This window comes from Mustela nigripes, chromosome 2, assembly GCF_022355385.1.
Source record: "Mustela nigripes isolate SB6536 chromosome 2, MUSNIG.SB6536, whole genome shotgun sequence".
Classification (NCBI taxonomy): Eukaryota; Metazoa; Chordata; class Mammalia; order Carnivora; family Mustelidae; genus Mustela; species Mustela nigripes.
In genome coordinates this window covers 217,352,051-217,365,967 of record NC_081558.1, presented here as the reverse complement: position 1 = coordinate 217,365,967, position 13,917 = coordinate 217,352,051, and the positions used below count along the sequence as shown (strand labels likewise).

Sequence of the window (13,917 nt, the reverse complement as noted above, 5' to 3'; positions counted from 1 at the left end):
GCTGCGAAGGTCCCTTTCCTCTGGGGCTCACGTGCTTGAGGCTGCCCCAACCTCTGCTGGACCAGACTACGCTCGCTCGGTCAGTCTGCTCGGCTCCATTCCAAGCACACTTTTCCAGGGGAGTAAGAGTTCTCTGTTTCTTATGTACAAAAATACATGGCTCTGGAGAGCTGGAAAGGGTTCCATACACCCAACACTTATTTACAAGTTGTGACTCTCACACCAGTAAAAACAAACACACATTTATTTTCTCCTTGATTTTTGGTGCAACTTATACATAAACATTACATCCGTTAGTCTGTACTTTTAAAAATAATAAATCAACCATATGTACAATTAAATTTACAACCAAAAGCAAATTAATCCATTGGTACGGCGTGACTGCGATTTTAGTGGACCGGCAGAGAATGCTCCAAGACTCTTCGTCCTTCCCACAACCAAACTAGAAGCACACTGAGAGGGCCGCCCCTCCCAGTCCCCCTGAAATGGAGCCTCTTAATGTCTAGGACTTAAGGTGCAGAAGAAACATATTGATTATACAGTGACGATGACATGTCAACACTTTAAAGGTGAGAAGAAAACAACATATCACCCCCACATATATAATGGTAATTAAAATAAATACATATTTAATTTCAAGTGCATATTGACCTTCGGTCAACATCATGGGGAACTGGGGTTCCAGAAACGTTTGTCCCTAAACTAGTTCAATGCCAAGTTGTCCCTTAGGCCCTGGTCTCGTCTTCCCCGAGTACCTTTAAGATGGCTTCAGCTAATGGAGGCTCCAGGTCCACCCAGTGGGCCACCCCAAGGCACAGAAGGGGGGTCCTTCTGTTCCCTCCCCACCCAGCCCTCAGCCTCACTGATCTGCCCTAACAGGGTGTAATTCTAGAAAATCGCTACATATCTTGGGTACAAGATAGTGTCTCACCCTCCAGGAGACTCACCAATCCACCCGGGCCGGGAGCCAGAGGGCAGCCGTGCGACCAGGAAGGCACACACGTGTGACCACGAAGACGGCAGGGCCTGCTGTGTGTCTCCCTGGAAGGCACACGGACTCCGTGAGGAACCAGCAGACGGGGAGGCGGCCAGGTGAGGGCGCAGGGAGGGGCGGGGCTCTGCAGACCCCGCAGGACGCCAGCAAAGGGACCCAGGGATGCGAGAGGAGAGAGCGACGTGTCGTCTTACGGCAGGGACAGTCGGACAAAATGACGCTGTAACGCAGCCGACCGGCCGCACGCCGAAAACCCTCCGATGCTTCCGTGGCCAGGCAGAAGCACCGCGAGTCCAGGTAGCGCTAGAATGTCATGATGGAGAGAGCGACGGAGCCAGGGTCCCTTCCCGAGCACCCACACGCGGCCGGGGGCGTGTGCGGACTCCAGGCGTGGTCATGTGACGCTGACTTCGAGGACGTGGTCGTCTTTGCTGGGGATGACCAGGATCTGCGTGCCCGTGCTCGAGTTGAAGACCTGGCCCGGCGGCAGTGCCTGGAGCCGGGGCATGGGCAGGCCTTTGTGCTCGCCGCTGGAGGCCGAGTGCATGCTGCCCCGGCTCCGGACGCTGCTGCTGTCCGGCTGGTCATCCAGGTGCTTGTCCAGCGACAGGCTGTCGCTCTCTATCCAGCTATCTGCAAAATGCACCACCGGTGACACCCTGGCCAGCGACCCGGCCCCCCAGCCACCCCGGGGAGCAACAGGCCGCCCTAGCGGCCTTTAGCGCACGAGCAAGCCAGGCAGCCCCTTTAAAGAGAAGCGAGCCTATGGGCCGTCTGAGGACCCGCAGTGGCTTCTTAGCAGATGCCCACACCCTGTGTCCCCTGTCCCCACCACCAGCTGCTGCCCATCAGCAAGCCCGGTGCCCGCGAGGCGAGCGTCCCAGGGCCCGCACGGAGCTCTCCCTCCCTCCGACAGCGGCTGCGCCTTTCCCCTTCAAGGGTCCTTACCAGCGTCCAGTTGTGAGGAGTGCGCCGAGTGGTGGGGGAGGTATTTAAACAGCCTGACGTCAGGGAGGGGGAGGTAGCCCGCGAAGAGGGGCATCACCTCCATGTGGACGCGGTGCGTGGCCTGGGCGGCCACGGGCATGGAGATGACGCCAGAGCTCTTCCCGCAGACCGCCCAGTTGCTACTGTTGTCGACCACTGAAACAGAGGGAGAGCACTGGTCAGGCCCCAGCAAGGGCCGTGCACAGCCCCACTCCAGAGCGTCCACGCAAACCGGACACATTCTAGACCTCCCTGCCCTCTGACCGCACCTCAACAGGGAAGTGTGGCTCGGTGACAAGATACACGCAAGAGCCACAAGGAAAATCACCTTCTTGAGTTCATAAATGAACAGGGATTCGGTTTTACTCAAGAACTTTGTACATCAGGCTTCCAGAGTAGGGGGGCGCTGGCTGTGGAATCTGGAACAGGGGCAGGACAGGGTAACGGTCCGTCTAGGAAGTGGTGGCATCAGACCAGGAGTCCCCACCCCAACTTTGCCACTCAGACGAGCCTCTCGATGGCCCGGGAAGAGCTCATGGAAAGGCCTCCTCATGGAGGCTGTGACACTGACACAGCAGACATTGTGAACACACGGCAGGCATTAGCAGCAGTGATTAGAACAGCCACGATGTCGTTCAGCGTAACCAGAATGTTGATGCTCTCAGCACTCAGACGTCGGTGGGCCAGGAGCTTGTCCTCGACAAGCCGAGGGCCTTGCCAAGAGGGGACGGCAGCTCTGTCAAGGGGACACTGGGCGGGGCCCAGGAGCTCCACGGACCAGAAGCTCCCTGAGGAGCAAAGAAGGGGTCGCAGAGGGCCGGCTTCCCCCAGAGGAGGGCGGAGCCGGAGACCTGCTGGGGACGAGCGGCACCGGGACGGAGACCAGAGCAGTTCTCAGCGGGTGGTCCTGGGGCACCTGGAGTCCCGCTGCCGCCCTTCTCCCCAGGCTGCCACACGCCCCGGTGCCCAGGACCAGAGGCCCAAGCATGAACCGAGGCCCCCCGCGCATGGAGAGGCGCGCCAGTGGCTTCCTCACCACCATGCACCTGAGCTTAAGGATGTCCTTTGTGAAGTCATTGAAATTTATGACATCCAGTCCTTAAGGAAAGATCTTTTCAACTGTAACTCTGAATGATTACAGACTCTCGAGAAGCTGCACCCCATGAGAGGGCCCCAGCCCCGGAGATCCCGGGCACTGCCCCCGATGTGCTCTTCCGTCCAGGGTACTAGGCCGATGTTGTCTCGAAAATGCAGGCCGAGGGCCTGTCGCTTCGAAGAAGTTGCCAGTGATACCGTCTGAAACCGATCGAGGGCGGGAATCTTGGAAAACCTGCCGTTGCCACGGCGAGCCCGGCAGTGTCCCAGCAGTGTGGGCCGGAAGTGGATGCCACCTGCATGACTGCCCAGTGAAAGGCGCCCAGTGTGCGCGATCCACACCCCTCAGGAGCCACATCTCCCACATGGCCGAGGCATGCCACAAAATGACATCAGCGTAAAGGGGCCTCTCAAACTACCAGCCAGATTTGAGCGTGGGAGGAAATAGAGCACGACCAGTTCATTCACAGATCTCAGAGGCCACGCTGTCGCTGGCCTGGAAAAAAGTATCACTGGCCCAGTTCCGGTGAAAAGCCAACCGCCTCGGCTATTAAACCCCCTTGACCAGGTGTGGATCTAAGCGGCTCTAGAGCGTCCTCTCGTCCTGCCACCAGGGTTCCGGGCGCCAGCACGGAGGACAAGACAGCTCCCTCCCGTGAAGCCGGACATTAGGGAGAGCCGAAAAAATGCAAAGTAACGTCATTCTTCTATCTTTGATCTGGTTTTGTTGTGAATAACAGTTCTTTTTCATACACAAAGTTATGGAATGTGTTTACTGTGATTTTTAAGTTACTAAAGAAAGAAATTTTTGGCTCCTCAACCATTTCTTAAGAGCACACACGGTCCTGACAGCCCCCCAGACTGCGAGCTACTCCCAAAGCAGCCGAGGCCCTGGAAGAGGCAGGCGAAGTGGGTCTGGAAGGGGTCGGGCAGCAGACGGGCAGCAGGGGCAGTCTCAGGCAGGGATTGGGGGCAGGGGACAGGAGGAGGCCCAGAGGGAAGAAGTCAGGGGCCCGGACCCGACCACACAAGGACTGCGGGGTGGCAGAATTGGGACCCTGCTCCCGCAATATTGGGAAGACCCTGAGTCATGGGCAGAGAGGGAAGGCCAGCTCCAGGGCCACCATGTTCTCCACACTGGGCCTAACAACCGCTCGAGGATCTCCCAGGAACCAAGTCTAACGTCCTAGCAGCCTAGGACCATGTCATATAATAAAACATTCAAGTGAGCTTTTCTGATTCTAGAACATTCTCTCTTCAGACCAGGAACACTGCACCCTGTGGAAAAGAGGCTGCAAACCCTTCATGCGCCAGGGCAGCCCAACAGCCTGGGGAAGAGATGCGTCCAGACGCACCTTCGTACATCAGCTTGGTCGAAAAGTACTCATCGGTCTCCGTCAGCGCTTCGTCCTTGTCCACCTCCAAGAGTTCCGAGAGCCGCGTGATGGACACCTCCAGCGAGCAGAGCGAGCCCGTCCGACAGTGCTCCGTGCCCGAGGGGGGCAGGATCTCCGCTTTCACGTTATATAACGTCTGCACAAGAAAGGGAGAGACAGGCACAAGTGTCCACACAGCGGGCAGAGGCGCTCCTCCATCCAGCCCCGGGGGTGCTGCCCACAGACACGAGGGACGGGGACAGAGGGGCCGCGTCGGCGGGAGGGCTGCTAGGCGCGGCCCCGCAGCAACCCGTGCCTGGCCAGTCCCTGCGAGCACATCTCACTCCTGTTCTCGCGCCCTTTCCCGAGCGCGCACAACAGCAGCGGGGATGGGCCCTTGCCCCCCCGCACGCCTGTCACCCAGACTCAGGGTCACCAACGTTTTGCTCCATTTGCTCTCGCTCTCTGTGGATCAACGTGCACTTCTCTGCCCGGGGCCCTGAAGGCAAGTCCCAGAGCGCCTGTGGCTTCACCACTCTGTGCCTCAGCACGTGTCCCTAAAACACGGACTTGCCCTCACAGACATGACACCAGAACCTCAACGAGCAGAGATCAGTCCCTCCTTGCCACTGCAAAGCACCAGAACTACCTTTGGCTGAATGTTCCTTTCTCCACAGTGACCTCTGTGCCCAGCGGCCTCCCCCACTCACACCTGCCCGACACCTTCCCTAACCTGGGACCAGCAAGACCGGCCCTGCCCCGGGGTGGGTGCCCCCCCCCCTCCCCCCCCCCCCCCGGCCTCCACTCCTCCCCGGAAGGACGTTGGGGACAAATGCTGGGGAGGCTGTGGCAGCTGGAGCCCTCGCATGTCACTCGCGGGCGTAAAGGGACGGCCCTTTGGGAAACAGAGCGGCACCTTCTCAAAAAGACCACTTGCTCTAAAACAGGACCGTGGGGACGGTCGCACCATCCTGCTGGTGGGCCTGCTGTCCTGAGGCGGACACCGCAAGGGGCTGAGCCGCGCGGCAGGTAGGTGACGTGACTCAGTAGCGCTTTCCTGAGAAAAGTGGTGTCTCTGTTTCCGGCCCTCGGAGATGACCAGTTTTCAAACGCTGACCTGTTTGCACAGCTCCAGAGAAATCTGAACCCGTGCTCGTGACCCGGAGAGGGAGCAGAGACACCGCAAGCGCATGACCAAACACCATGGCAAGCAAACCAGAGGGCTCGCACGCAGACTCAGGCGCACGTGGGGTTTTACGTGGCGCTGCTGGGCACACGCGGAAAGGTGCGCGTGTGCTCCAGAGAGAGACCACGCCGGCGAGGACACGAACGCCGAAGGCCGATGGAGTGACAGAGCAGGAGGGTCAGCACAGCAACTCGGCTGGAAAGAGGCACTGAAACACCGCTGGGGTCAAGCGCTATGAACACGAGCACATCCTCGTGTGGTCTGACGGTTCCAGCAGTAGAGCCAAGGAAACACCACAAACCCGCGTCCTCGGGTTCTGGTGGACCTGGCACAAAATCCAAGTCTCCGAAGACATGGAAACACACATGCGTTTCCCCACCCAGCTCAAGGCCACTCCAGCCCACATGTGACGCACGGGTTATAGGACAATCGTCAGGATGTGCTTCCCCTCCGCCCCTCACCCCGCTCATGCTCTCATCTGCTCTCCCTTCCGCTCTCAAATAAATAAAATCTTAAAAAAAATAAAATAAAATAAAAAAATAAAAAGAAAGCATCTCAGTGATCCTAGCAGCTAGGATCAAGAAGAAAGGACTCTAAGAAATAGCTCCAGAACGTTCTAATCGTGAGCAAGAGAAGAGGGAGCAGAGAAACCGAATCTTCACTCTTTACACTCATCTCATGACCACCGGCGAGACTGCACGACGGCCAGACCCCTCGCTTGAGAACGATCTGGGTGTCTAGGGTACAGCCAGCCAGCGACTGAGCTGCTCCAAAGGTCAACTAACCTCCTGGGCAGCTGCTTTCTTATACTGGAAGATTCTTCTCTGACTTGTGTAGATTAAAAGGAGTATGATGCCACCTTCCACGTTCCTACCCCACACTCCCGCCAGAAAAGAATACGATACGTACAAAAAAATTTTCCACTTGAAATTCGTACGTGTACGGCTTTAAGGGGACCGAGAGCTGTCCTTCAGAAGCCGGGGAGAATCCAACGGAGAAGCGGCAGCGCAGAGAAGGGGGGGGCTCCCGTGCCCACAGCAGCTCCCACACGAAGAACACGGACTGCTTGCTGTGGATGGCCTGCGGAGACAGTCACCGGCGTGGCGTACACACACGCAGCCGCCCCGCTGCCCCGCAGGGTCCCGCCCGCCCGGCCCTGTGAAGACGGCACCAGGCTGGTTGGAAGGGTTTAATCTTTCAGGGCACCTGGGCACACGTGACACATGAGTATTTGGAACAGGACGGTCAGCCCCAGCCAAGCAGCCCGAACACGAGCAGGGCCCCTTTACAAAGCCACACCGACACAGAGGGTCTGTTCCCAGGACACGGACAGGTGTCTCGTCACAGGCGGGACAGGGGGACGGCATCCACACCATCAGCAGAAGCTCAAGAACAGGCCTGCAGTTACACAGGCCAGAGCGCAGGGCAGGACCGTCTGACTCTTGTGCAAGGACGAGCGTCATTCCGTCTCCTAAGCCACCCCGCACGCCACTCTGCGCCCAGCATGAAACACAAACACGCACAGGGAGGCAACAAAGCTGGGTGTCCCCGCCCCCTGGGACGCGCGCACTATTGGCTTGTCACCGGGGAGGCCATGCTTTCCTCAGACCCTCCTGGCCACTCGGGCCTCCCATGCGGACTCGCACCCCACGCTGTGCGGAGAGCTCTGCGCTCACCTCTGGACAAGGCTTACCTGCGGGCACTTGGCATTCAGAGGGACGAGCTGCAGGTCAGCACCGCAGCCGTGGTCCACAAGGTCACCGTCCGACAGCTGAAAGTCAAGTTCCGACAAATTCTGGACACACACCTGAATGTACTTCCTAAAGCAGAAAAGCAGATTTTGAAACTTGACAACTGTATTAAATGTGTTTTGGTTAAAAAGACTCTCTCTGGGGAACCAAAAAGTGACCCAGCAATGTAAGACCAGTCAGTCTCACACGGGAAAGTGCCCCCCAAAACCGCACCTCCCCAGACAAGCTACTTCTGAGGAAAAATGGTTAAAAGGAGGGGCCGTTCCTGACCCAGTGCTAACACACTATCGTAGCTAGCTCGCGGTGCGTGAGGATGGACAGAGGGGCCACTGCTCCCGGAGAGACCACGCACAGGGCTCCCATCCGTCCCTGTCACACAGGAAGAGTCTGAAAGAAAGCACCCCAGCTTCTGCTGAGAAGTGCCGGTGTCTCTAGCCACTGACGGGCGTGGTCCCTCCCCGTAGCGGGAGCGCGCCAGGGTAACATTCGCTCTCAATTTCTGACAATCTAGTGACCCATTTTTGCAAATTTCAGCAACAGATGAACGTGAAAGGAGTTTTACAGGGAGAGGCCACACGCCACCCTGAGCCCAGGGTCGGCGCCCACCGTCACTGGCGGGGGGACAAGCAGATGCTGCCTCCCGAAGCTGACGGACAGAGCACGGGGCTCCCCTCAAAACCATCTGGTCCAAAGGCTGAGTCAGATTCTCGTGCATGTGGCTTTGAGAGCCGTGAGAGCTTCTCAACAGGAAGCAGTCCTGCCCCCATGGGCGGTATCACCCGGCATCTCGAGGTGGATCTTTCGTTGTCACGATGGGCATGGGGAGAGAGGCACAAGATAGGGGATCTAGGGGTGCTGCTGAGCACTACGGCGTGTGGGCCAGACTCTCAGGCCCACGAACGAGGAGTTCTCGGACCCACAGCATCCGCAGTGCCGAGGCTGAAACCCGCCCCCCAGATATATCCAGCAGCCGGCAGAGGAACCAAGAAACATGAACCCCCAAGAACGCGACCAAATTCAGAATGCTGGGCCTTCTCTCTAGAGGACTGAACTGAGTTCCGCAGAGGGCCACCGGCTTGAGAAATGGGAAGACAGATGAAAAACAATGTCATTGGGGCGTCTGGGTGGTTCAGTGGGTTAAGCCTCTGCCTTCGGCTCAGGTCATAATCCCGGGGTCCTGGGACCAAGCCCTGCATCGGGCTCTCTGCTCAGCAGGGAGCCTGCTTCCACCCCCCACTGTCTGCCTCTCTGCCTACTTGTGATCTCTGTCAAATAAATAAATAAAATCTTTAAAAAGAAAAAAGAGAAGAAAATGATCTCATCATCAAACGGGGACTTGGTTTGGATCCCACATCCTAAAAACCAATGGTGCATGGTCACTTCTGAGACTGCTGGGGACACCTGACCGTGGACGGGCTGCTGTGGAGCTGCAGAGAATTGCCAAGAACCCACATGAGCGGACCACAGTGTCAGGACGGGGAAGAAAGCCGGCTCAGCGTCCCCGAGGCCACGCTCTGAGCAGCAAGGTGTGCACGCGGGACAGCCCGGCCCAGAACTGGGGCCCAGAGCCCGCCTTTACCGTGTCCCGGCGGAGAGAAGCGAGTGCGTGGTCCGGAAGGGCACGCTGAAGGTCAGAGCGATGACGGTGGAGTAGATCGACCACGGGCAGTCGATGGACACCTGAGGAGAAACATGGGGACGCACCTTCAGACCCCTGGCCTGGCCATGGCCGCCACCACACCGTCCACCCAGGCCAGCAGTGGCAGCCGACGTCCTGGATGGGGGGATGGCCTCACCACCTCTTCTTCAGAAATCAAACCCCCGTGAGTCACGTGCAAGTGCATGAAGGAGAAACATCGAGCTACGTACACAGACAAGAAAAATCAACACGGAGCGGCCAGCCGGCCATGAGACACAGCACAGTCTCGGCGCCCACAGCCCCAGGACCCACTCGCGCGTCCCACACCAACAGTTGGACGCCGGACACGTTCTCCGGCACTGCAGGAGGTGGGGACGAAGGGCCTTCCGCCATTCGGGCACGATGACATGAGCAGTGACTGACTACTGCAAAATTAAAGGAATTAGCCAGTCACGCCACACAACGGGTATGAAACAGAAAAGTAAAGGCATCCGGCTGTTGAAACGCTGCCGCAGTGAACAGGGTGTGCAGATCGCTTTTCAAGCAGCTGTTTTCATTTTCTTTAGGCAAACACCTAGTAGTGACACTGCTGGATCCTAGGGCAGTTCTATAACGTTCCAAGGACCCTTCCATTCTGTTTTCCAGAGTGGCTGCCCAGTCTGCATTCCCGCCAACGGGGCACAAGGGCTCCCCTTTCTCCACATCCTCACCAACCTTAGTGATGTCCAACATCTGCACGTCGTCTCGGGAAAATACTCAGATCTTCGGCATGCGCTTTCATCAGACCATGGGGGATTCTGATACTGAGTTAGAAAGTCCATTTTGTATTTTGGGTTTGAACACCCCATCAAATATATGATTTGCAAGTATCTTCTCCCATTCCGTAGACTGGCTTTTCATTCTGTCTCCTCTCCTGTGCCAAAGCTTTTTAGGTTGACATAGTCTCAATAGTTCATTTTTGCTTTTGTTGCCAGATCCGTAAAATCATTGCCAAGATCAGTATCAAGGAGCTTACCACGTAAGTCTTCTTCTAGGAGCTATGGTTTCAGGTCTTACCTTCTAGCTTTGAATCCACTTTGAGTTAACTTTTTTTGAACAATTTAAGACAAGGGTCCAGCTTCTCTTTCACACATGGCTGACCAATTTTCCCGGCACCATTTATTTGAAGACATTGTCCTTTCCCCATTACACATTCCTGCGTCCTTTGTCTTAAATTAATTGATAGAATATACGTGGATTTATTTCTGGGCTCTGTATTCTGGCCCATTGGTCTGTGTATCTGCATTTATGCTGCTACCATAGTGCATGGACGACTACAGCTTCGTAACACAGTCTGAAGTCCAGGAGCACAATGCCACCAGCTTTGTTCTGATTGTTTTGGGTATCTGGAGTCTTTTGTGGTTTCATACATGTTTGAGGATTATTTGTTCCATTTCTACAAAAAATGCCTTTGGAACTTTGGGATTACACTAAATCTATATTGCTGGGTAGTATGGACATCTGAACAATATTAAATCTTCCAGTCCCTGAGCACAGAACATCTTTCCATGGATTCGTGTCTTCCTCAATTCCCTTCATTAATGTCTTATAGTTTCCAATATGCACCTCTTTCACCGCCTTGGTGAAATTCATTCCTAGGTATTTTATTATTTTCGACGCAATTATAAATGGAATTGTTTGATTTCTTTCCAACAGTTCATTATTAGTATATAAAAACACAACAGATTTCTCATACTTGTTTTGTACTCCGCAACTTTACTGGATTTATTGATGAAGGTTTTCGATGCAGCAGTCTTTAAAATTTTATATACATATAATATTATGCCATCTGCAAATAGTGACCTTTTACTTCTTTCCTTCCAACTAGGATGACTTTTATTTCTTTTTCTTGCCCAACTGCTCTGGCAAGGGCTTCTAGTACTATGCTGAATAAAAGTGACAAGAGTAGGCAACCTTTGTCTTGTTCCAGATCTTAGAGGAAAGGCTTTCAGCTTTTCACCATTAAGCATATTAGCTGTGGGCTTGTCATATATGACCTTTATTATGTTGAGGTATGTTCCCTACATATCCATTTTAATCTCCTTACTAGTAATCTGTTCAGATTTTCTATCTTGCCATGATTCACTCTTGGTTAAGTTGTACATTCCCCTGAATTTATCCACTTCTTCTAGGTTCAATTTGTTGGCCTGCAGTCATCTATGGTAGTCTCTTATAGTCCTTTTTTACTTCTGTGGTGTTGACTGTAACATCTCTTTCACTTCTGATCGGAGTCCTCTCTCTTTATCTCGGTGAGTCTAGCAAAAGGTCTGTCAGTTTCATCTTTTCAAAGAACCGGCTCTTGGTTTCGCTGATCAAGTCTATTGTCTCTTCAGTCGAATTCATTTGTTTCTGCTGTAATGTTTATTTCCTTCCTTCTACAATCTTTGGGCTTTTGTTCTTCTTTTTCTAGTTCCTTAAGGTGTAAAATGAGGTTGTTTGAGACTCTCCCTCTTTCTTGAAGTAGGCCTGTATTGCTATGAATGTCCCTTTTAGAATGGCTTTTGCTGCATCTCATACATTTTGGTATGTTACACTTCCATTTTCATCTGCCTCAGGGTAGGCATGATTTCTCTTGATTTCTTATTTTGGCCAACCAATTTTTTAGTAGCATGTGGTTTAATCCCCACAAACCTGTGAATTTTCCAGTTTTCCTCATGTAATTAATCTCTAGTTTCCTATTGTTGGGCTCAGAAAAGATGCATGATGTGATTTCAACCCTCATAAACTTGTTAAGACTTGTTTCAGGGCACAATATACAATCTATCCTGGTGAAACGTTCCCTACACACTTGAAAAGAATGTATCTTCTGCTGCTTTTGGATGAATGTTCTGTAAATATCTGTTAAATCCATCTGCTCTAATGTTTCACTTAAGGCCAGTGTTTCCTTATTGATTTTCTGTCGATGTCTGTCTGGATCCATTGATATAAATGGGGTATTAAATTCCTCTTATTGTACTGCTGTCTATTTCTCCCTTTAGGTCTGCTCATACTTACTTTTCATATTTAGGTGTTCCTGTGTTGGCTGCATAAACATCTGCAAATGTTCTACCTTGTGGGATTGACCTTGCTATCATTATGTTACACTCTTGCCTCTGGTTACAGTCTTTGTTTCAAAGTCTGTCTTATCTGATAGAAGTATAGCTGCTCCATGTTTCCTCTGGCTCCTTTAGGTTTTGGTTTCACTTTAGTCTGTGTGTGTCTTTGTGTCAAAAGTGCATCTCTTATAAGCAGTATAGAGTCGAGTCTTGATTTTTTTATCCGTTCAACTACTCCTTGTCTTCTGATTACAGAACTTAGTCCACTTACATTTAAGTAATTACTGAGAGGGCATATGCTTGTTGCCATTTTTGTTAATTATTTTCTGACAGTTTTTAAATTTTTATTTCATTTATTTGACAGAGAGCAAGCACAAGCAGGGAAGCAGCAGGCAGAGGGAGAAGCAGGCAACCTGATGTGGGGCTCGATCCCAGGACCCTGGAATCTTGATCTAGCTGAAGGCAGACACTTAACCCACTGAGCCACCCAGGCGTCCCTTCTCACATTTCCTATAGCTCCTCACTGTTCCTTTCTTCTTCTTGCTTTCTTCTTTGTGGTTTGATGACTTTCTCAGGTGGTATGCTTGTATTTCTTTATCTTTTGTAGGTCTGCCCCAGGCTTTTGCTTTGTGGCTAGCTACCATGAGGCTTACCTATAACAACTTATGCTTGTAACAGTCTGTTTTAAGTTGATAATAACTTAAGTTCCTAAAGCTCAACATTTTTACTCTCCCTCACCCCCACATTTGATATTTTGATGTCCCACTGTACATTCTTTTATCTGTGTTCTTTAATTATCATAATCAGTTATTTTTTACTTCCTATGTCTTTTAACCTTCATCCTAGCTTTTTAAGTGCTTAACCCACTATTTTTACTATATATTCAACTTTCCAGTGAGATTTATTCTTTCACACGTGCTCTTGTGAATACCTTTTCCTTTCAGCTTAAAGAAGAACATTCCTTGAAGGCCGTGTTAGTGGTGATGAACTCCTTTAGCTTTTATTTCTCCAGAAAATACTTTACGGCTCCTTCACTTCCGAATGATGGCTTTGCCGGGTAGAGTTATCTTGGTTAGAGGTTTTCCTTTCAGCACTGAGTACGTCGTGCCACTCTCTCTGGCCTGCAGAGTTTCTGCTGAAAAATCCGCTGGTAGACTTAGGGGATTTCCTTGTAAGTAAGAAGCTGTTTTTCTCTCGCTGCTGTTTTTTTTTTTTATCCTCCTGCCACGACCTCCCCTCCCTCATCTGCGGCTTTTAAGATTCGCTCCTGGTCCTCAATTTTTGACATGTAACTGTAAAGTGTCTTGGTGTGGGTCTCTCTGGGTTCCTCTTATTTGAAACTCTCTGGGCTTCTTGTGTCTGGATGTCTGTTTCCTTTTCCAGATTAGGAAAGTTTTCAACCATTACTTCTTCAAGGAGATTTCTGACCTTTTCTCTCTGTCTTCTTCTTCTGGAAGCCCAGTGATCCAAGCATTAGTCTGTCTGATGTTATCCTAGTAGTCTCTAAGCTATCTTTGCTTTTTTTATTCATTCTTTTTTCCTCTTGCTGCTCTAAGTTCCACTCCTTGGCTTTGAGCTGTCTGTTCCTTTCTTCTGCTGCATCCACGCTGTATCTCAGGCAGCGGTGCTCGGTGACTTGGATCTGATCATCCCCGCTGTATCTCAGGCAGCGGTGCTCGGTGACTTGGATCTAGTCATCCACGCTGTATCTCAGGCAGCGGTGCTCGGTGACTTGAATCTGGTCATCCCCGCTGTATCTCAGGCAGCTGTGCTCGGTGACTTGGATCTAGTCATCCACGCTGTATCTCAGGCAGC

At 52.5% G+C, this 13,917-nt stretch overlaps 1 protein-coding gene across 3 annotated transcripts in view; it reads right to left on the bottom strand.

Moving 5' to 3' along the window:
* Positions 1 to 226: 226 nt before the first annotated feature.
* Positions 227 to 13,917, bottom strand: part of TRAPPC10 (trafficking protein particle complex subunit 10) — a 78,067-nt gene continuing 64,376 nt past the window's right edge. For 2 of the 3 annotated variants that reach the window (XM_059392465.1, XM_059392467.1), the window contains 6 exons: positions 8,969 to 9,069; positions 7,332 to 7,458; positions 6,548 to 6,718; positions 4,432 to 4,609; positions 1,943 to 2,137; positions 227 to 1,627 (listed from right to left, as the gene is read on the bottom strand). In XM_059392465.1, coding sequence (XP_059248448.1) covers positions 1,389 to 1,627; positions 1,943 to 2,137; positions 4,432 to 4,609; positions 6,548 to 6,718; positions 7,332 to 7,458; positions 8,969 to 9,069 — 1,011 coding nt within the window. In that variant the 3' untranslated portion in view covers positions 227 to 1,388. The remainder of the gene's footprint in view (positions 1,628 to 1,942; positions 2,138 to 4,431; positions 4,610 to 6,547; positions 6,719 to 7,331; positions 7,459 to 8,968; positions 9,070 to 13,917) is intronic. The other variant, XM_059392466.1, reaches the window with a different exon arrangement.